The 24749-nt window shown below is 43.6% G+C and overlaps 1 protein-coding gene across 1 annotated transcript in view; it reads right to left on the reverse strand.

The window, feature by feature from the left end:
• CDH23 (cadherin related 23) overlaps positions 1–24749 on the reverse strand; it is a 3939560-nt gene that overhangs the window by 3038982 nt on the left and 875829 nt on the right. Inside the window, exon 4 of the mRNA XM_069610726.1 lies at positions 6621–6763. Coding sequence (XP_069466827.1) covers positions 6621–6763 — 143 coding nt within the window. The remainder of the gene's footprint in view (positions 1–6620; positions 6764–24749) is intronic.

Here is a 24749-nt window from a genome sequence, read left to right on the forward strand (position 1 = left end):
AAAATAATGCAAAAATACATTCAAAAACGAGGTTCCAATGTTACATCATCATGGTCCTCTGCGGCATACATGGGTAAAAACAGAATAAAGAGAAGTTGCTTTGAGTATACAGGCCCGATGGCTTAGCGGGCCATTATGGAAGCCATACCAGTGGAACGCAGGGACCAGTCCCTAATTTCAGTATGCCGTAAAGCATACAAACAAGCAGTCCAGTCTACAATGCTCAGTTTGATGCTTGAGTAAAGCTGCTTTTGGTCACTCATGCCCTATATCCAGCTAATGTTTGGAAGCATGATGCAATAACTCTTTAAGCTTGCATGCTATATATAATTATGTGTCCTCAGTAGATTCCTCCCTATTCTAGGATAAAGCTTTGTGGACTCTTATGAACTGGATACTTATGTTTCGTACAGAAATTTAACAGGCTCTACTAACCCAAACCCTTAGTAATTGTCCCAGCCCAGAAGCAGCTTCTTTAATTTCATTAGATCTGATATGACGGGCTAGTCCCGGCTGCTACTAAGCAGTAGTACCTTCTTGCTGATAGCCAGAAAGCTGAGTAGCTACTGTAATGAATGGCCTGTTTTAACTCTGTCAGTTTCCTCATCTCTATTATAACAGGCCAAGCTCTCTTATTAATGGCTGTGAAGATATTTTGGCAGGAATGCACACAACAGATTAATGACATGGACACAGGCCAAAAACATGATTTACAATTATATAAGATGTTGAGTTTGCTTTTTAGAGAGGGGCATTTGAAGGTGGAGCAAATATACCAGGGCACCTCAGTTGTAAGATACTGTTAGCAAGTGTAATGTTCTCCAAAATTCCTGACTATAAAGGGGTGTATTCTATCGCTCCTGTTTAATCGGTGACCCAACTAGCTTTTGACATTCCCGGGAAATAAACATTGCAATACATCAACAGCTGGGCTTCCTAAGCCCATCTATTTACACACCGACAATGCCGTCCTCATGATAGAATATGAGTTTCCCCCAAAAATACACATACAGGATTCATGAAAGAAAGGGAGCTCTGTGCGAATGATGCAGGAAAATCCCCATCAATCTGCCGTAATCACAATGTAAACTCGTCTTCACTTTTTCTTACAGATCTTATAGAATTAATATATTTCAGAAATACTGTTATTTAGATGTTTGTTTTGGTAACGCCATGATCTGGTTGGCTCAGATAACCAAACAACCCCCTCTGAAAGCTCAATCCAATGGATCTATATCCAGATTTGCTTAACTCTAAGCGAGTCACCCAGTCGCAGACCCTCTCAAAGATTTAAAGGCCAAATACATAGTTGGTAGTACATCAAGAGCTATTTTTGAGGGATAAGAAATCCGATGCTAGTTCAGTTAGAGGAAAATAAATGTTTGTGGTGATTGCTTGAGCTCCCCAATTCGACAACGGTGTAAGTTTTGCACAGTGAATGTGGCTTAATAAAGGCAGCTAAATGCTATTGTCAGAGTCACTCCGTTTTCTTCTGGTCGGCGATCTGTTTCTTCTCCCATGTATGGCCCCGTCATCTGGGCGGCTGCAAGACTCTCCACTTCGAGGATGTGGCTGTAATTGATTCACTCACACTACAGGTCAGTGCCACGGGAACCACAGTGGACATATGGGCTTTGCTAATTCTCTTGGCGGGTGGCTGGCTACATGCGGTGGGACCCGACGCTCATAGCTCAGATGTGCCCCAGCTGATATGCTTTTCTCTTTCTTTCACTTCAATTTCCCCTGCAGTCCTCATTTATCGGGACTCAACAAAGCAACTCATACTTTGAGAATGCACATGCAGCACCCGCGCACTCAGTCCAGATTTGCCGGGCTCGCTCTTAATCGAACTCCACTGGGAGAAGAAGACCTCACCTGTTACTCCTTCTGAGGTAGGCAATGCGCTGCCTCGGTCAACTTTTTGACTTGCTTTCCTTAAGGTATATCTATTTCTCCCGGTTACCAATCAGTGACTTAGCGTACCTTCCACGCACTACATGTGGGCACCCATCCTTAATTTCATATTTGAAATCCGGTCTGCTGTTTCTCACCCCGCCGGCTTCACAAGATTAGTTCTGTACATTTTAGCAGTGGTAAATGCCACTCCAATTCCTTAACTAGCTCTCATTTTTGATTTCCACTTGGACACTGACTCGCAGGAGCAACTTGACAATCCTTATTGCTTTTGGCCCCCTGGTGTCGCACCTTAAGGTTGATTTTCACTTCCACTTGATCTTCACATATATGTATGTGGTGGCACTATGTTTGTCTCCGTGTTCACTGGGGAACCTCCACCCTCTTTTTCTCTTGTCCTCGTATCTCACAATACCATGGCATGTTTTTTAGTTTTGTTCTTTTCGAATTTAAGTTGCTGTACAGCAAGACTGAGATGTTGTTTTGTCCATGTCCACAGGGTCCATTATTGGCTTTTGGTCCTGAAGCAGCTGGTTCTAAGATTCCAACTCTGCCGAAAAGCCCCCTTTGACATATTTGTGTCCTACAACTTTATTCCCTTCAGCTTCTGGCATAGCACCTCGCCATTATTTACTTAAATAATTTTATATGTCTATGTATGTTGTTGCCATGTTTACTTATGCTTCCTAGTACCTACTTTCGATTAGTAGGCAACTAACATATAGGTGTCTGTATAAATAATTTTTGTTCTCCATGTTGCGTCCATATATGTATGTTCTCATGTGAACATATTTCATTCACCTTTGTTCTGTATATTCTTTATTATTAATGTGAACATATTTGATTTACCGTTTTTCTGTATATTCTTTATTGATCCATTTTGAATTTTTTATTGTTTTTTTGTATAAAATAAATGATGCCATTCTAGATTAAATCGCATCAGTACTAACTTGCTTTGGATTGCCTGAATACTTGAAACAAATGTGATTTATTGACATTAATGCATGGCCAGGATGGCTAAATACTGGTGATTTATTCAGTTCAAATAGGTCTGCATGGGAACAAATCTTCTGCGTGTATATACAGCGATCTGGCCAAACAAGAAAGCTGTTCTTACTCAGTATATCATCTAGGAGATCCTGCATAGGGACAAAGCCTACAAGATTACTTTGCACACTATGGCAAGAATATCCACATGGGCACGCAAAATGTGACTGTATTTCTCCAACCTGAGTCAGTTAACAAACACCTAAAGTAATCTGTTATAACAGCATTATTATTATTATTTTTAATCAGTAGAGGATTGCAAGTAGTAGTAATAGTATTAGTAGTAGTTTGCCTCTACATATAAAAGGGACATTTGTGGATATGTGTGTGTGTCTGTTTGAAATATTCAGCATATTTCTCAACATGCTACAAGCCAGAAATGTGGCATGTCAGTAGGTTGCATGATGTAGAGAATGTAAAAAAGTATAAAATATACATTTTTCAAATGATTGTTTTCAAGCATTTTGTTTTTAAAAGCGGTCTGCTATTCTTGGATATGTATGTGTGTGTGTGTCTGCTGTTCGAAATGTTCACCATACTTCCCAACATGCTACAAACCTGAAATGTGGCATGTGGGTAGATTCCATGGTGTAGACAATGAAACAAGCATAACACATTCCTTTTTCAGACAAACTCAAAGTAGCTGGAACCGATTTACAGGATTCATGCTTTTCTCATGGTCAGCACTATGCAAATTGCTTCAGAGTTGGAAACAAAGAGAGTTTGTTCACACTGGCTCCTATAGGAGAGACTAGCAATATTGTCTACAAAGAAGCATTGGTTTACTTCATTAAATACACTTCAAAATAGGACTGACGCCGGAATTACAGTGGGAAACAAGGGTACAACTGCTAGTCATTTATATAGTGGGTTTATACTATTAGTATGACCTCAAAAAGCTTGTGGGGGGAATGGCCTCAGGGGATCGAGGTCCAAGATATGGGAAATTGTCAAAAGGATTAGAATGTGTGTGTGCATTTGACCAAAATAGGGCGTTGGATTTCAAGTGTTCAGGAAACCTTGTGTTCACAGGCATGGCCAACTTCAACAGCTGGACGATCTACCAGAGTATTTGGGTTGGGGGTCTGATTATAAGCAAGAAGTCTGATAAGACGCTTCATTGATGGCAAATGGGAAGGAAAGCTATGCTATTCTTATTTACAGCTCTTTGGCATTTTGGAAATCGTATTACCCATTCATTTTAATTATTTTGTCCACTGTTTACCTCCCAATTAAAATACTTTATTCCTGTTTTGAAGCCTTGCAAATTTGAACAATATCAGGCATTTTCTTTTTACCATCCGCTGGCATAGAAAACAGATGCCTATTGGTCACTCCAGAAAATTGTTTACCAAAGCTTTTGGCACGGATGTAAAAATCTTTTAGCACGCAGAGTTCATTGTGAGCATAGTGGAAATTGAAAACATGAGATATTTCATATATCATGGAGTTTCAATTGCATGGAACATTTGCTTACAAAGCACTTCATGCAGTAAATACCATATATTTACCCTACCCTGTTCTTACATCTTGGAATTACACACAGTCAAAAATAAGCACTGATGACTGACAAATGTGGGTTTAGATGCACACATGGGCCAACATAAAAACAAAAAAACATAAACAGCTACATTTTAATTCTCTTTTCCTCTTGGCTACCAATAATTTCCCATGATATGTCACCAATTTGTTTACTTTTCAAAACGTGTTGAATCACGAGTGCATATTAGTTGTGCAGATAAGTGCATGGTGTGCCTTTGTAAATGTCTGCCAATCCCTTGTTTATGACTCGATGGGCCTGCACCAGCATTTGCTTTGCCCTGATGCTCCCTGTCTCTTAAGACATCCTTTCAAATACCCCTTTGAAAATCTGGCAGTACGTTTCATACACAGAGTGGGCCTCATTAGGAGTTGGTTGGTGTGGAAATAACATGCTGTTAATTCCATTTACCAGCATGTTACTGGACCGGGTTTGCTGGCGGAGTGGCCGGAATTACCTCCAGCTCAGAGCTGGAGGTAATTCCAACACCCCACCAGCGAAAATCAGTGGTAATACCAGCACCGGTATTGCAGGTGCCAGTAATATCAGCAACTCCCCCATGGAGTCCTTATGAAATGGGGAGTAACTGCCCTTACCAAGACATTAATCTGGCCGAAATTCCGCCAGACTGAGTGCCAGTAATGGTAATTCAGTTTGGTGGTATCCCGCCGGATTTACTAGCGGGATACTACCAAATTTATAATGAGGCTCAGTGAATGGCTTTCTTTACACTCAGCTACCCTTGCACATTGGACTTTCATTGTTTGTGATTGGGTTGCAATTTATGTATATGTAAATGATTACTTTTTTCAGAAGAGACATTGGGCCTCATTACGACCCCTGGTGCTAATAGGTTAACGGCGCCGCAGCCTTTTACGGGGCCGTTAACCCATTAGCGCCTGATTACGAGGTCCCTTTTCGGGACCCGACCTTAACGGCTGGTCTACACCAGCCGTTAAAGTAGGGACCCGCAAAGGGACCTTGGTGCTAAGTACAGTACCGCAATTTGTGGTACTGTACTTAGCGCCTTCCCCATTCCCATTGAGCCCTATGGGCAAAAATGGGAATGGGGAATGGCCATGGAGGAAGGGGGAATTACCGCCCCGCCAACCTTGTAATGGGGTGGTAATTCCCCCTTTCTCCATGGCAGAGTCGGTAAGTTACCGGCATGGACCATGGTGCTATTAGCACCATGGTTTTCCACCTGGGTCGTAATGAGGCCCAATGGGTCATTACGAGGTTGGAGGTAGCCATGGTGCTATTAGTGCCATGGCTACGCCCTTACCTCATACCGTATCCGAGTTCCCTGGATGGGGAATTACCGGATCATTCCAACCTTGGAGGGCCCAGTATTTCCCCATTCAGGGAACCCATCCCCATTCCCATTCAAGCCCTCGTAGGGCTCAATGGGAATGGGGATCATGCTAACAAAGGGCCCGTTAATAACGGGCCCTTTGTTAGCATGCTGGTCCTTTTGCGGCTCCCACTAAGGGAACCCATCTCCATTCCCATTCGAGCCCCCATAGGGCTCAATGGGAATGGGGATCATGCTAACAACGTGCCCTTTAGTGGCTCCCACTAAGGGTACCTGGTAAAACCAGCCACCCTTAGCGGGACCCGCTAAAGGACCTCGTGATTCAGTGGTAAGGGGTTAGCGCACCGGCACCTTTACCGGTGCCGTTAACCCCTTACCGCCAACCTTGTTATGACCCCCATATAGTCTTACAATGGAAAATCCCTGATTTTTCTTGATACGCTGTTCTGCATTTCCCTGAAATTTTGCGTAACAAAGTTGCCTTCATTTTGTTCATTGTTTTGGAGGAACGACATTTCAACAGAACACCTGGAGGATTCACGAAGATGTGAATATGAGTCGCTATGGCTAATTCTTGATTTACTCCATGAAAGTGGTATTGGGTTCACTAAGAAGCTTCTATGAGTAACTTTTGATGTTCTCCGCGTAGGTCGTTAGTATGTCTAGAGCTAGTCATAGTAACCTCTTTGTGAATCACATAGCCATCTCCATGAGTGGGTACAGGGCATGTCAGTTTCTCATAGTAACAACTTTGTGAATCGTCCCCATATAATTTTACGCATTGCATTGCATTGAGTGAAATACCTCTCTGTCCAAAGGCTGCCTGAGCCAGACCACCCCTGTCTCGCTCTCCACTGCAAAGAATCTTCGGGCCTCTTCCCCAACCACTCCATACACCAACTTGTCATCGTCCAAGTCTCGGGCCAAAAGCTGTGTCACCGACGAACCTGAGGATTGTGGCAGGTGGGGGAGATGGAGAGAAAGAGCGAGAGAGAGAGAGAGCGAGAGAGAGAGAGAGAGAGCACCATTAGAGACATGAGGAATTCAAACATATATTTAATCTCATGCAAATCACAAGTTCCACAAATAAGATGAGACAAAGATGACAGAAAACACACTATGGCCATTATCAGCTGTCAAAAAAACTCTTAATTCAATGGCCTTTTCATGCGTTTGCAGAGACTTTTCCTCGTTGACAAATCGTCCATTTTCTACGTCCTAAAGAGCCCATCACAGCACTCAGAGCTTCTCGCTCTCCGACACTCTCTTTGTCCCAATGCAATTGGCAGCGACCTTTCAGGAGAGCAATAATTAAAGACACACTTGTATTGTTATTTTGAAAAGGCTAGATCGGACAATTACTGCCAGCCTGTGTTCACCTGCCACCAGCCTCAGATGATGCCAAGAACAGTGGAATAGAGGCCTGCTGCACAATGATGGCAACAACGTGCAGCTCAGATGCTGCTACCTGCTGCGGTTTCCACATCTGAACCTGGAGCAATTTTCTGTTAGAATTAGAAGTGACTCTCTGGATCCAAAAACGATAGTAAAAGACTCGAGTCCAGCCACTGCCAGATGTGAAATGAAGCACCGTTTGTCCAGTAAACTAGCTGATGCCCCGCTTCCACAACTCATCAGGCATCCGCTGAGGCACACAAGCAACACAGAGATTTAGCAACATTGGGCGTGTACATTCCGTGGCAGCACATCACACTTTGACTTTCTCTCACGTGCCTTCCTTTTTTTTATTTCACCCCTGCCACATTTCAGTGTTTGCTTCCAAAATGTAGGCTGAATGGTCTCAAACACTCTTCTAGGTTTTGAAGCCAACAATTGAATGACCATACACCATTCAAACATAAGGCAGACTACACTTGATAAGGGGCTATTGTGCTCTCAAAAAACTGGAGCTATAAGTAACCCAAACCTAGTTTTGGTTGCATCCTCTCCAGCCACAAACACTGCAAGCAATGATTAGGAGTTTCACTGGACTTTAAGAGACAGAGGAAAAAGTGCATACCACCATGTTCTCATTTTAAGGGAGTCATTAGACTCCGCGAACTCGCGAGCAGTTTCACTTTCAACACACACAAGACAGCGTTCAGCCTGAATATAGGAGGAAGCATGCAGTAAACTAACAGAACGTAAGAAAAAAACTAAGTGCACATTTCATGGCCCTGAAGAAGCAGTTTACCTCCGAAATGCATAGGTAAAAGAATTGAACTATGCTCAAGCCCCCCAAAAATGGCTTCCTACAGTAATTTTTGTACATTCATGGAAGGAATTTGTGAAAATGAAACACATTCAACCAAAGACATTTTGGAAGCATTAAAAAGTTTTGCCACAGTTTTAGTTGATTTTGTATGAACGAACAAAGATGTATGAAAAATACATAAAGCTCGTTTCGAACCATTGTGAGAGCACGGGACCTAGCTGGGTATGATAATCCAACTTTTGTTCTGAGACTGTAATATGTTTGGGTCCAGGTGTCATAGGACCATTTAGAGTCTGGCAGCTCCACTAAGAATTACCTAAGGCACATATAAAGTACTACAAATGAAATTGAATATGGTGGTGCCCACCTCTCTCTGCATACTCAGTCATTGGAATTAAGCCTGGGTGAACTGCAACACATTTCCGCCACAAATCCCTGTAGGTTCAAACTCTGGATTCGGGTGAAGCTGCAGGGGCCTGCAGAAGAATTATGACATCTGACTTTCTCACGAGTTGAGATTGGACGAGATTGGGATCCCCCAGTACGGAATCAGGTTTCGTGTGAGGATTCTGCCCAGACCAGCATAGTAATGTCAGATTAGCATATTCTATCATGGATTTGGGTGAGTTCCTAAGCAAAACACGAGTTTCTATTTTTTCTTACTTTGGGAGCTAGGCAGTTTAATTGGGAAGTAATTTTGTTAAAAAATAATTTTCTTCTGTGTTGTCATTTGTCTTTAAAACCTTTGTTACTTGAGTCGGGGAAACCTTTAGTTTTGTCTTACTTTTGAAGCCAGCTTGTTTTAGGGAATTGCTTGATATTCTAGTTCAGAAATCTTCATCCACCTCCTTGAAATCTGAAGATGGAGTGTCTGAACATTCTCCGGTTGAGGCCCAGCAGATAATGCTGATTCAGAAGCTGTTGTTTGGATTGATGGTGATGTTGATTGTGTTGGGGCGGATGGTTTGAATGGTGGTGACAGAGCAGGGGTGGAGGTGCTTGAGTCTGTGGCACATGCAGTACCACAAGAGTCAGGAAGAGAACCAGTATCACAAGCATCAGAGGAGGAGAGCCAGTACCGTAAGGGAAAGGAAGAGGCACACACCCCATTGAGGCTGCAAGGAAGGCCCAAGAGTACCTTCAAAACTGCAGGGAGGGCAGGAAGATAGCCCCACTTTGCCATCATCCGCTTGGGTCTAGAATTGTTGTAAGGTGCCCAAGGGCATTTCAGCAGCAGAGACTGAATATGTGGAGAGCACATTGTGCCAGGGATCAAGGACCAGTAGGAGGGTGGGAAGATCTCTGCTATTCATTCAGTAGGTAGAAAAGCCCTTACTTAACCAGCTAAAATGGTGCTGGGTCTGTATGACAAGTTTTGCCCACCCCAACCAATACCAGTGATGATGATAAGACTGCAGCTGGGACCTCCTAGGGCACAGGGTAATGCAATGCTATGGTAAATGCAGGCTTGTCCATCTGGTGAACGGGTCCTGCTCACACAGTGATGAGGGGCCACCTATATACAAAATGGCCAAGCCAATTCCAGGTTTCATTCCAGAATTTGTTAGGAGAAAGTGTCGATGTCCCAGAAGGCAGGGCCACCAACAACACTGCCTGGCATATCGGGACATTGTGCCTATTTGTTCGGGCATGTCTTCAGCTGGAGAGAATCGATGTATGAGGCATAATGGCCAGTGCAAAGAAATATTTAGTGAAGTGCAACCTCAATCTCATTTGAAAATGGTGAGTTTTGCTTTGGAATCATGGAACTGGGAGAAGTGTGTACATACGTTTTGTTTTGCTTCTGGAGGGGGCTATTCATGTTGTTTTGTTATCTCTTTCCCTCGCCCAAAAAAAAGTTACAACAAATTATAAAAGATCAATATCTGAAATAAAATCCCCGAAAATGATGTGTTAAACTTTGTACAGTTGCTGTTGAAGAATAAACATTCAAGTGAGTGAAGACATTTGGAATTATGAATCAAGAATGGGAATTGATATATATGACACTCACTAAGACTTTGTACTGCCTCTGTATCCTCATTTTTGTGGGTTGCCCACCAGTTACTTGTCTGTGGACACAGCCTATAGGGGCAGGTATCTTTCCTAGTACAACAAACACTAATACATACAAATGTTTGTGTGTGTACACTGTTGCAACAGTATGTCATGCTAAGATTGGGTCATTATGTTTTGATAGAAGCCCCGCACGCAAACCCACCTGTGTTACACTCTGATAATAGACACACAGAAGTCAGTGCACATAGTATTTCACATTCTTGGCGTGGGAACAATTACAATTGTTGTTCATCATCGTCTCAGTCACCAACCATTACCACCACAGTCGAATTTGATCTTCAGAGCCAGAGCTAGTATTATCAATGGGAATCACAGTAGCTTCCACCAAACCTCCAATTTTCCAGGCTGCCATGTCCACTGGAACACAGGTTATCCCATGACTCATTTATGATGTGCTGCTACTTTGAGGATCGTGTCGCTGTACTTGCAAAAGCAATGATATCTCACCTTAGCAGGCTAGACTATGGTGCTCAATCATTTTGATAAATGTAAGTTGTTTTGCATGAGCTTTAGTGAGGGTCCTCCTGTGATTAGAGACAATAGGACCACAAGACTGAACACTAGATGGGAGAAGGTTATGATGTTAATAGCTGTATGGACAAATCCTGATAGCCATTCAGACTGTTTCAGGAACCAATACTGCAAAGTGTCATTGTTCTTTCCAAGCTGACATTTGTCACTCAAATATGTATCCACCATCTGTGCAGCAGTAGGACAACTACTACATATTGTTCTGCTGAGCACAGATACTGAAGAAAGCAGAATCTGCAAGTCCTTCAAATGTGTATGTGTGAATGTTGCACACCCTACATGGGGTACCTCTTCACCTATTTTAGGTGCAGGGGAGAGGGTGCAACCAGATTAAAAAAATATATATTCTTACTGGATCTTAGTGATGCTCATATGTTGTTGTTATCTGTCCATTAAGCCTCTGCTCTGCAAGCAAGTGATCTTGCAAACACCTCTCAAGTGCAGTCTTGCACAATCCAACCATGTTTTCTGTATGATTTGCCCTATTGCCCACAGATTGAAATGCAACCATCTTAGCCTTAAAACATGGCTATCCATGATTTCTCTCATGGGTTTTATAAGTAGGTACTTTTGACAGGTTGTCAGCAGCTCTCCCACCACGTGTGCAATGTCAGACCCAACTGTGTTCTTTTCATGATCTTTTCCTGGCTTGGAGAGGTTCATTTTGAGCAAGTAGAGCAAAGGAAATACCGACTCAACGACACAGAGCTTTAGCTCACACTCTATTTAGCTTTCTCAAAGGGCCAGCATTGTGCATACTCTGCTACTAAGTCAGGGTAAAGAAGACCCCATCCAACGCTAGACTGTGGTTGTGGTTGTAGTTACTTACAGCACTGCTTTGCTCACAAAGTCCATGAATGTATATGCAATGTTGAATTCGAGCAAGTCAGCAAAAACAAGTTTAGCTTATGGTGTGGGAGATTGTGTTTAACTTGTCAAGCAGTCAAATGATTTCTGCTGCTGTTTAACTGGCTGAAAAGAGAACAAATCATGTGTGCCAAAGCAAGCAAATCACAGGCAGGGGAGCAGTCACGGAAACATTGTGTCACCATCACAAGGCGGATAACATGTGCAAAGTTTGGCATATGTCTGTGTTTCCCAGCCATTGTCTGCTGCCACAAAGCCCAATACAAGTTGTCATGGCCAGAGAGTTAGCTATTTGGCCACCACCTGCTCAATGGGATCCCCTATGTCTGCCCCTGTCAGGCTCCCACAATCAAAGCCTTGAAAACACAACGTCGCTTGTTGGTGAACAGCATGCAGCAGCTTGGATGTCTTCACTTGCTCACCACTAGATGGGAAGGTGACCCAATGTGCCGTTATAGCCATGTAATCAATGTTTTGTGCACCTGCCACATACCCATAGTGTAGTGGACTTTTTCAAACGTTTTATTTGTTTATTTTTTAGATTTGTAAAGCGCACTAGCAGCCCACAGCATCGAGGCACATTTGCAAGAAAGTGTCTTAGTTACAGGATAATTCTTTGACCTGTCCAATGACTTTCTCACTGCAAGAAATTCAGCATCATACAACACAGGCAGAGCATTGCATAAAAAGCCAATTTACAGTTGAGCAGAGGGTCTATAGAGAACCCAATCCAAAGACACTTGCTCCACCTCATGGTTCCCTTCCCCAAGACTTTAATGTCTCTAATTCAAAGTCAGTCCTGGGGTTCACTTCCCCAAGTTTCAAATACACCAATCCAAAGAACACAGGTGGTCTTGAGATCCCAATCCCAAGACACTTGCCAAGCCCCAGGGTCCCCTTCCCCAAGGCTTCAAGATCGCACACAGGCTCCTTGGAACTTGCTCCTGTGCATCAAGTTACGTTCACCTGCTTCCTTTTATTCTTCTCCAGGATTTAAGGTGTACTCTGTGGGCTCCTCTGGTTTTACCTTGGCTGCCACGTGGCTCTTTCACCATATGTCACACACCCTTTTCCAAATAGCAGCCTTGTAACACTTAATTCACTTCTTGTGATTCATTGTTCATACTTTCATTATGGTGCAACAATCATTCAATGATGTTTAATTGTAGTTCATGGTTTAATACAGTATTGTGTGGCATAATTGTAGTAAAATGCAAGGTCTGAGTTCGTTGGATGGGCCACATACTGTTAGTATTCAGCGTTTTATGGGTTTGCTTCACTGTTAAATTCCCCTTCTAGTTCGATATTCAAAATACACTCTTTTCTGAGTTTTGTGTGCAGCGTGCATTCAGCATTCAGTTGTTTTAATGTCAAGCTTCCCTTTGAGTTTGGTATTCAAGGAGCACTTACTTCCTTTACACTTCCTTTTAATTCGGTATTCAGTGTGTACTATTTCGGTATTCAATATACATTACTTTCAGTACATTCATTCTGTTGTTGAAGACTTTCGAAAAAGTTCCTTTCATGTACGCGACCACTTCAACAATCTTAATTAGTTCATGAAGGAAGGATTTGTACCGTTTGGAGGCTTTTGAAAATGTGCTTGTTTCTTTAACAAGGCACACAAACACTCCACTAGATTATATCAGTCTTGGGCCTCATTGACAATAGCGATTCACCTCCTGAAGCTCGCGGTTACTGAAACACCGGGATTCTTGCTTTCAAAAACTCACTGGCTCACTTGGAAGCATTTTTCTGCATCGCGCAGTCCACACATTTGATGACTTCCATCCAGGTGGATTCACTCTGCCTCTCAGAAACTCTTGCGCTCTTGCAGCTTCAGGGGAGAACAAGCAGTTCCATAATTGGAATGAAAGACAGCCCTGCACTTGGCCTCCTTCCAGTTCTTCTCTTCTGCACCATGGAGCTCCTGCTCCAACTTCACACCCACCTGGACCCCCCTTGGTGTGCTTCTACAACTGCAGTTCGGCTCCCATCTCGCTCCATCAGCATCCCCTTTCCTTTCCTTTACACACCCCTTTTATAAACCTGAGCTGCAGGTTTATAAAACCTGCAAACCTAAAGGGTTTGCAGGTGTGTGTCCTTTCCATTAATTGCCTGACTATAGTTTGGCTTGTTAGGGAAACATGCTTGATCTTTACAATGCTACTCTTCAGAGGCCCTCTTGCTCGTCTCAGTACCAAAGTGGTTCATGTTGATGTGAATTACCCCTAGTCGCCTCTTCCTCGTCCCAGTACTGTCAAAAGTCATGTTTGGACAACTGAGGGGGACTAACTTGGAAAATCCCATCAAGGTTAGGGGAGGGTTATGTAGAGGAGGAGGCAAGTACCCCTACCTGAAGCTCCGCCCCCATGTTGCCTGTATGTTGGGAACCGGAAATTGCAAAATACGCAGTTTCAGTAAGAATGCCTGTACCGCAAATAATCCTTGAAACAAGGTATCCATTGACATAGCCCTATATACATGCACAAAGAAATAACGTTCTTCTGGAAGATGTCCGGAAGAAGTATGAAAGTGAGTAAGAAAGAAGACTGGTGAAATCACGCAAAGCAGAACTGACACACCCTCAAAAGATACTTAAGACTAATGAACATAGACATTCTATAAGATCTGAAGAAGAGGTGTCGAAAATGAGCAAAATTTTGGGCTCGAGATGAAGATGCTCATGCAATGAAAAGCTTAAGAAAATGCAAAGTCATTTTACGCTTGTACAGATGCAGTAACGCAAGCATCCAAAGTGATCTTAAGGCTGGCTACGTAGTGAATAGTTTGCAGCGATGCACCAATGTATATACATAGGAATACATAGATCATGGATATTCCACGATGCACCTTAGCAAGGCTTGGAACCCTGTGATTGGAAAGGGTTTTCACGTGGCGCAGATGGAAAATAGCAAATGGCAAAGGAGAAATTAAAGAAAGCCTTGGCTGGCCCAGCACCAAGAGTCGAGGCCACTGTGAGCCTGGTTGTCCATTAAGTAGTTACAATGAACGTGAGAAAGAAACAAACTTCTGTTTAAGGTGAAATGGAAAAACACTGAAGGAGTCAACAGTTCATCATTTAATAGAATTATTTGCAGTGAAGGGCTCGAAAACATGGTCTCCAGTCACATAGTCTGATGAAAATAGACATTGGGTCGAGCTACACCGAAACCAGGAGATAAGACCATGTCATACTCCCTTTAGTTCTCAGGCACAGAGAGCCTCTGTAAGGCCAAGTTCAAAGCCTTAATTGAATGGCAAATGGTAAGAGTGATGACTGATGTTGGCCGAATTGGCTGGGGAGGTATGACCGCGCCGAACCTCCCATCACCTGGAGTGGTAGTGTGCATGCTGCTAGCGTGTGGAATATTCCATAAAGGTACAAGCGTGCCAACCAATTGTACAGGGCAACATATCAAGAGAGCCCTACAGTTTGTGTAACCAATGAATTGTTGTGTGATGATGAAGATGCCTTGCACTAGAGGAGGGCTTAGTTGTCCACCTGATGTTAGAGACCCAATCACTACCCCTGTATGGAACGTATACTTAGATGCTCCATTAAAGTCTATTACATCCCAATGTAGGTTTTTGTAGTTTGCCAAGTAGTGTGATGTCAATGATGAAGAATTTTGACTATAAAAGTTAGGTTTTTTATGAAATGCATTGAGAGCTCGAGCGAACGTCGAATTATGTCCATTTTGGATAATTGCAAATAAAACAGAACACCATTTTGGCAACTTCCTGTGTTGGTTTTGATTATTGATGTTTGAGTAAATTCTGCATCCCCATCCATCTCTAAGTATTGCTACCTCATCTTAAAAGGCTGAAGTCTATGGGTTCAGTTAGCTTTGTCATTAATGGAAAAATGGGGGTACCACATCTCGCCCAAGGGTTCCCCACTTCCAATCCTCAAGGACCCTCCACCCAGGTGATCCTCCTTCGCTTCTCCACCGCCAGGGTTAGGATCCAAGAGCGATGGCCTTTCCCTGACCACCTGGTATCCAGAGTGCTTGCATCTTTACAGATTTACAGGGCTGTTTATTTTATAGTGGTTTTTCAAAGTTTATATTATATAATTATGGACCCCTAAGTGGACATTCCTTTATGTTGGACTTTAGTTGTGTGCTATTGCTGTTTGGATTGCTACAGTTTCATATTCACATCTCTCTTAAGAGTACAGCCTGCCCTTAGACCATGTTACCACAAAAGGCAAAGGAGTTATATCTCTTACCTCCGCCTATTTCATCTTTATAATTGGGATCACTTGTATTTTATAGAAGTGTGAAGGCTGAGTAGGTGCTTTAGCCTCTACTCATCCTTGTAATTTTTGAAGCAGAAGTAATCTCACTAAATTGACTGAAATTAGCAAACCGTTATAGGTACTTAAGTCTTATTAGTATTTTATTTGCAAATATACCATCACTGAACCTTAACTTCCACTCCACTACATTCTACGCAGAGAGAAAACCTGACCCAACCTCACCAAATCACTTAAGAACATCAACCCGCCACCCTTTCTCAACTCGCCACCCAAAATAACCTCATGCCAACACCTTATCCACCACCTTATCACTGCCTCCCCTCGGAATCACCCAAAAAGACTGTATCCATTTGTATGAATGGTACAAAAGACCGAAAAAGGCATGTACCATTCGTACAGTTGGGAAAATACCGAACATGAGGAGCAAGGTTGTGGGTGTGTCCCCCACTCCCCAAGTTTGGCATTTTCAGATTCCGGGGTTGCGAGGGTGTCCCCCGCATAGGGGACATCTCCTATGTAAAAAAAGGAAAAGGACCCTGCAACATCAGTTCCCAAGAGCGCAAGTGAAGGAAATCGGCGTTGCAGAGGGAGTTTAGAAACGGCAGCACACAAGGAGGTGTGCCACCCACACGTAAGTGTTGGGGTGGGGGCAAGGGCAAAGTCTGAAATGTTCAGGGGAAAGAAGACCGAAAGTTATTTTCTGAAGAATAACTTTCAGTCTTTTCTTCCTTGGACATTTCAGCTACAGGCATCCAACCCAAATCCCCTCACCTGCTCACCTCACTCCACAAGCTCACCTCACCTATTACCTTAAACCTCAGCCCACTCACCCAAACATACCCCAGCTGCTTCTCACCTCATCCACCCAGACAAAATCATCCCAACTGCTCACCTCACCTCACTCCAACACCCTCACATTTCACCTCACAGACCAACACCACCACTTCCCCACACATCCAACATCTAAACATCCCCAAACCACCCATGCCAGTACCCAACCTAATTTGTTTCACCAATAATCCAGTCACCCATCTTAGCCCATTCCCTAATGCTGCCCTATTTTACTTTCTCCTTATTTCGACTCCACACACTTCACCTCCTTAATTCACCCAACAACATCATTGATTTTACACGAGCAAAGCTGATTCTACGTAAGGTTACCCCACAAACTCACATCACTTAGCAGACCATATCAATGCTCCACACTGACCATAGCTCACTGCAGCAACTACCCTCCCCACCTGCGCATGACACAATGTACTACCCACCCACCCTAGCTCACACCAAAAACCCAACACTGTCTAGCCATAGTTCACACAAAATATCTTATCTCACCCCAGAAAATATAAATTCACCCAAGAAATTCCCACTCCATCCTAGCTCACCTCGGCAAGGCCATAGCTAACCCGAGCACCTACTAACCACCATATCTCTCCCAGAATAGAGCCCCACTCAACCGTTATAGCACTCACCAACAGACCCAAGCTCAAAACCCACACACACACACACTAACCCACCTCAACAACAAAACCCCAGACCATTCAACCCTTGCTGACCTCAGCAACAAATGTGCATGCACCCCCTAAACTTAACACAACCAAGCATCCTAAGCTAACCCACAACAGCACCCCCAATGACTAACTCTAGACTACCCATAACTCAGAATAACCATAACTCACAAACTCAGGACTCCATAAAAGGGCAAAAGTTGGAAATTGGGTTACGTACCTGAGCATAAAATGCTATTGGTTGCAAAATATCTGCCAAATTAATTTATAATGCCTATACCCGATCCAAAACTATTTGCTTTGCTAATAATTGTTTATTTTTAGACAATGCTTCTGAATACATACCTCATTTTAAGTCAGTGGTTCACAACCTATTGTGCTTTCAGGTAGCCAATGACTATGTTAATGATCTCTTCCCAGGATCCATTTGATTAAGGCGGATTGGATATTTTCAGCTGTAACCCAAATCATCAAAACAGCACACATTTCTGGCAAATAAAGTTGTTCCACATATTATCTGTGATTCTGACAAAATGATATGGGTGGTGCATTCTTAAAGGGGCTAAATAGAGTAGACATGGATCGAATTTGGGATCGGTCTCGTTAGCTAGTGGGTGATACAGAAGGTTGCCAGAGCAGTTGGATGGATGGGCTTCAGATGAAGTAGAGGTAGGAACAAAATAGGAATGGGATTAAGGAGTGGTAGGACATGTAATTAGTCTTTAGTTGATGGACAGGTAGAACACTGAAATGATCTATAGTTTAAGTTAAGTTGAGTAAACAAATGAAATAGTATATGCCATCCCTTTTGTCATTTCACTGCTCCTGGCTTTAATACATACCAATGACAAGTCCACCTTGCATTACAAACACAGACGTGACATTTTATCTCAGTGTGTGGAGAAAAAAACATAATATTTTGGTGGCAGGCAGGAAACTGAAGTACATTTAGGTTGCAAGAAACTGCTGCCCCGTTTAGTGGCCATTCCAAATAACAGCTAGAAGTTGCAGAGAAAATGTTTTATATTTTTTGATAGGCAAAAGAATGAAAGTTATATTCACTGGGCCTGATTCATGAAACTTTTTCCTATGGGATTGCGTCATTATAAAACACTTCCATGAATCAGGCCCACTGTCTGTAACTGAGTATGTTGTCTTTTAGTGACCATACCAAAAAATGAGTTTTAGATGCAAGGTTTTATATTTTTTGGTAGGCAGAAGCAGACGATATCCTGTGGCTGTAAATCCGTGTGCCAACATCCAGTGGCCAGTCCAAATGCTTGCCATTAGCAGCTGTAGAGACAAAGTCATATATTTATCAGTAGGTAGGTAGATAGGAGAATGTATTTGGTGGCTTTATCTTAGTTTGTTTTCATTTAGTTTGCATATAAAGCACAGTCCAGAGAAAAGGTCTTACATTTGTAGGAAGCTGGACATTATATACGTAGTATACCAAATACTAGAGCAGAAAACAAGTATTATATTTCATGGCATACAGGAGGTCTTGATAATCAGTGACTCTAAATCAGCGTGTCAGTGTACAGTGGACAGACCAAACACAAGTTATTAGTATTTGCAGAGAAAAACAGGTTTATAGGAGAAGATTACATTCAGTGGATGTAACAGAGTGTGTTGTCTTTCAATGATCATAACACATACTAGTTACATAGAAAATGTCTTACGTTTCTTAGTAGGCAGACTCAAGGGATGTCTCTGTATCACTGCTTGGCCCCACATACCTCTCCCCTATCTTTTTAGATGATGTAACATGTGCCACTACACTCCATAAAGGTGGTAGAAGGATAGGGAGGAACCAACTAATCCTGGGTTTGCCCATTGAGGCTTTTAACAAAACACACATGGAGTGATTAATACAGGCACAAAAACAACTGGTATTAAATAATGATACACACAACTTTCATTGCACCTGTGGAATTCCTTAAAGATGCTCCCAAGATGAAGAATGAGGTGCAGTTGCAGAATATGTTCACTTGATAAGATAACAGAAGTAAGGGAGCCCGATAACACAAGGAAATAATAATCTTTTCTGGTCAGAAGAATTATATAGGTGAAGAAAGTTGCATAAAAGGTGACACAAAAAACGGAATACACAAATAAGAAAAACACAATCCAAAGGGAGTCCAAGTTGGGTGCCAAGTCTGAGAACCAAGAAGCAGTCCTCTATCCAAGTCCAAGGTTGTTTCAAGAAGCAAGTCAGGAATGCAAGCCAAAGTCCAAACAGAAAGTCCTTCAGATGAGAATTAGGTGTAAAACTAAATTGGTTGGAATATACAGACTCCAGGGAATGACAGGGTGTAGACTACAGAGGGAAACAGGGAGGACAGCAAGAGACAGAAAGAAGGCTTAACGCAAAAAACATAAGCTGGTTCCAAAACACACTGCTCATTCGGAGAAACAAACACTTGCAAAATGGCAAGGTCTGCAATGCTTCTCTTCTGTTTATGGGATCGGAAGCCTCATGCACATGTCATCGCACCTAGTATATTGAGTCTTGTTGTGTGGTAAATCCGATGCGTGTACATTTTACCCAATCATCATTTATGGTGGTGAGGAATCTTGAGTCTCACTCCATAAGTGGTGAGCCGCATCAGAGTGGATTGACACGACATACTGACCGACAGGTGAAGATTATATTCAGTGACTTTAACTGAGTGTGTCTTTTATTTACCACACCAAAAAGGAGTTTCAGAGAAAAGCTTTTACATCTCGTATTATGCAGGAGGATATTCTACTGAGTGGCTGCAAGTGAGTATGTTGTTTTTTTTTACTAAAATGCCGAAAAGGAGTTGCAGAATGTAGGGAAATGTAATCTGAATTTAAACTAGGACTCCTTATTTCAGATACAAGTGGCTGGGTGGGTGTAGTTAAGTGCAGCTTCTGCTGATCTGTTCAGACCCAATAATGCAAAGGTGTGTCCTCACTCAAATGTGGTTGTGGAAGAGGAGTCACAGAAAGCTAGCATACGTTCAGGATTAGTCAGGTCATGTTTCCATTCCATGTGATGCTCCATTGTGGTGGTCACCAAGGTGCAAATGTTCTTTGTAATATCTTACTTCATTGTTGTGCTGCAAAGGTTTCCTATGTTAATGCCATAATTCCTCCTCCTTTTCATCCCCTCTGGGAGACTAAACTGCACCTGTATGCATGATGAGGTAGACGCTGTTTGCTTCCAGTGTATTTTTTGGTCCGACTCGGCACTTAACCAATGATGTCTGTGTTTGAATTCCACCTCTGCAAGCCTTGCTCAGCATCATCTCGAGGCACCTGCTGGGGGACCACCTCTTCTGCTCCCATTCTTTTCCTTCAATGTGTTACTGCTCCAACAAATGTGCCTTTTGCCCTTCCAGTTCGAAAATGCTGCATGACCACTGTTGTTGCCTCCCCATCTCCCTTCAACTCCAATGTCTGTTACAGTATTGTCCAGGAATTACTCTAGGTTATCATTAACTGCAATGCCCCTCTCCTGCATTAGCTTAAGTGTGATTGTCAGTCCTCCACACTATCCAATACATATCCAATACCTCTAGCATAATGGTTCTTCACTGGCTCCCCGTAGCTGCAAGGATCAAGTGCAAGGCCCTCTGCATTGTCCACAAGGCTTTCTGGGGCCTGGGACCACTCTACCTACAACTTTATCTCGCAAACCAAACCATTTTCCTTCTTGTACTCTCCGCTCATCCAACTCCAACTCTCTGATGGTCAGACGCTTCTCCAAGCAGAGAGTTGGGGGCAGATCTTTCTCCTCGGCTGGGGCCTCCCTCTGGAACAGCCTCCCTGCCACTCTCAAACTTGAGCAGAACCACCTCTGGTTCCAGAAGCAACTCAATACCTTCCTTTTTGCTTCTGCTTTCTCTCTTACTCTGCCCTGCTGATGCACCTGACTGCTCCATGCACTGGTCACCTGGTCATCCTGTAAACTCGGGCCCCGGCTCCTGCATGTCCAGTTGCCCTTGCACTGTCTCTGGGCTCCCCAGCACTTAAGGGTCCGTATCTGCAACCCTACAGTCCATTCTCTCTGTGGTATTAAAAGTGCCACATAATATCATATCATATCCTTGGCCCTGCCTCCTCCAGCTCCCCCACTGTCATCTCCTCCTTTGGCATTGGTAAGCCTTCAATTGCTGTCATCCATGCTAGCCCACCAACCTCTCTGATATGATGTTATATGATATGATAGTTTATTTATATAGCGCCTATACACAATGTGTTGCAAAGTGCTTCAAGGCAAAGGAGGGAACAAGGGAAAATACAATGACATTCTTACAGGCCATGAACAGTAAGGATGTGAAATTAACTCTCGTACTCAGCCTGATGACATTTCAGATAGTGCAAGAGCTAAGACATAGATAAGGAAGGGAGGGGAAGAGTGGGAAGAAAATGGAAACAGACACGTGACTACAGTTCTAGGCCTGACGACATTGCTGGTAGAGCCAGAGAAAACAAAAGGGAAGGGAGAGGGGTGCAGAAAAGGACAGAAGGAACAAAACAAGCGACTATAGTACTAGGCCTGACGACATTTCAGATGGTACTGGAGCGGGGGGGGGCGGGACAAGTAAGGGGAGGGGAGAGGAGACAGACGAGGTTGCAATCATACTAGCTCCAGGGACAATTCTGATAGAGTAAGTGCATAGAAGAAAGTGAGGAGAGAAGGGGATGAGATAGGAAAATGGAGAAGATGAAAGGATGAGAGATCAGAGAGTAAGCAGTCAAAAAGAGTGGAGAAGCAAGAGGTTAGAGTAAATGCGATTGCAGAAGTCAGTAGTAACACATAATGTTGTAAGCCTGGATAAAAGATGAAGATGGGAACAGCATGATTCAGGGCCACCATGAGAAAGGGTGGCACACCGTGAATCAAAGAAGTCCATAAAGATCAAATCCAGCATTGCTCACAAGACGGTGATGGTGAAACCAGAATGTATCAGGACAAGCTACTGCAGAAGTAGGCCGGAAGGGGGGGGGGGCAGGGTAGAAGAATCAAGCAAAACAAGCAACACATGTGCGCGAGAGGAAGGGCACAGGGGTGGGGATGGCCTGTGGGGACAGAGGAAATAAACACATGTTGATGCATGCTTACCTACTGCCTGAGCAGGGGTTTGGGCCCTGGATCCTCCTGGTCCAAACAGGTCGAAACAGGAATTGCCCTTTTCTTTGTCTGCCCTTCACTTCGGACGCCCGGGTGAGAGATGCCCTTGATCTAAGAGTTAAGAGCAGGAAACATGAAGCAGGGCTAAGAAGGTGGGTGGGGCTTAGGCCAGGTGACCTAGATCCACTTGCATCTGCTCCCATCTGCAAAGGAAAAGAGGCTGGAAGGCTCCAGGCTCCATAAGTATTGAAAAAGAGAGCCAACCAGGAAGGCAGCAGGTGGGTGGGGCTTGTTAAGTGGGGAAGAAGGGTGGCAACCAGGAAGGCACCAGGTGGGCAGGGCTTAGGCCAGGTGACCAAGATCTACCTGCACCTGCTCCCCATCTGTAAAAGAAAAGAGGATGGAGGGCTCCTTAGGTAGGTAAAAAGAATGGCAACCAGAAAGGCACCAGGTGGGCGGGGCTTGCTAAGTGAGGAAAAAAAGCGGCAACCAGGAAGGCACCAGGTGGGTGCGGTTTAGGCCAGGATACCAAGATCCACTTGCACCTGCTCCCCATCTGCAAAGGAAAAGAGGCTGGATGGCTCCTTAAGTAGGGAAAAAGAGCGGCAATCAGGAAGGCACCAGGTGGGCGGGGCTTGCTAAGTGGGAAAAAAGAGCGGTTAACATGAAGGCACCAGGTGCTCTCCTCTTCTGTGGCAGTGACAAACCCTCCTTTGTTGTCTTGCTTGGCTCCATCCCCTCCCCCTCAGCCAACTCCCAATGTAGCATTAGGAAGTCCTCCATTTGCCCTGCATGTTCTCCAGTACCTGAGCACACCTCAATGGTTCTCCTTACTTAGACAATACCTGTTTTGTCCTACTGGGTCCACAACCATGAGAGACATCTTATTCCTCCAAGATGTCCACTTTGTAATCAACATTTTCATCCCACTTGAAGTCAACCTTCTTCTCACTCCACCAAATCCCTTCCCCGCTTCAATTATTTCCCTTCTTATTAGGTAGGACTAACACACAATGGGCCTCATTACGAGTGCGGCGGTAAGGGGTTAACGGTGCAGTTAATGGTGCCGGTGCCGTTAACCCCTTACCGCTACATTACGAGGTACTTTTGTGGGCCCCGCTAAGGGCAGCTGGTTTTACCAGCCGCCCTTAGCGGGACCCGCTAAAGGACCAGGGAGCTAACAACGGGCCCGTTATTAACAAGCCCTTTGTTAGCTCCCTCCCCATTCCCATTGTGCCCTATGGGGGCTCGAATGGGAATGGGAATGGGGATGGGTTCCGTGAATGGGGAAATACCGGGTCCTCCCAGGTTGGAATGACCCGGTAATTCCCCATTCAGGGAACCCAGACCCGGTATGCGGTAAGGGGGTAGCCATGGTACCAACAGCACCATGGCTACCTCGAACCTCGGAATGAGGCCCAATGACAACAATGAAAATGGACTGACTAAGACAATCAAATGGATATACCTTGGGTTCACAGACACACAAAGGAAGGTAAATAAAGTACAATTGATTCTCGTTTTCACAAACAAGCTGGAGAGGAATACCAAGGTGAACAGTGTTTATTGTTTGTTTTTGGCGAGGGACGTGTTAAAGACACGGTACACGAGGTCTAAATGAATAAGAACACCGCCAAATAGAAGTGGAATACAAAAGGTAAAGGGTTTAACACAAATGTGGGGAGACAATGGCAAAAGGGAATAGAAGAAAGCACAGGGGAACATTATGGAGTGAGGGAGGGTAACATGGAAGACAGAGGGTGCCTAATAAACACACACACAGACAAACGTGGGAAATGGAGACCACCAAGCACTACAATATACGGCACTGTCAAGAAAGATGACTAAAGATCTCAAGAAATCGTTAAACACACACGGTGGGCTTTCCCAGTAAAATCTTGCTCCTGCAGAACAACACATCTCACAAAGAGAAAGGAAAAGTGATGTGGTCCTTTTTAATAGGGCTCTGCGGATCCCAAACCACTTCGTACATTTCTTGGTGATTCAGTAACTACGATTATTCCTCAAAACAGCACGTTCTCCCCCCAAACTCATAGGCAAGCTGTGGCACCATTATTGTCAGCAGTGGGTCCCATGATGTGATGCTGGACCTCAGGTTGCATATTTGGTTTCACCTTCAAGCATGGTTGTTTAGCGCCTATACCTATGAATGCCCTATAAAGTAGAACTTCAACATCTGTAAATCTGCACACTGATTGTTACTGTGACCTACATTAAATGTGCTTTGATTGGTATTATGTATCTGGCACATTGTAACAAACAAAGCTATATCGGACATGTCGGTGACTAAGGAAGTTAAGCACATATACTTATGAATGCCCTATAAATGTACAACTTCAACTTC

This window comes from Ambystoma mexicanum, chromosome 8, assembly GCF_040938575.1.
Source record: "Ambystoma mexicanum isolate Mex_15411 chromosome 8, UKY_AmexF1_1, whole genome shotgun sequence".
Lineage (NCBI taxonomy): Eukaryota > Metazoa > Chordata > Amphibia > Caudata > Ambystomatidae > Ambystoma > Ambystoma mexicanum.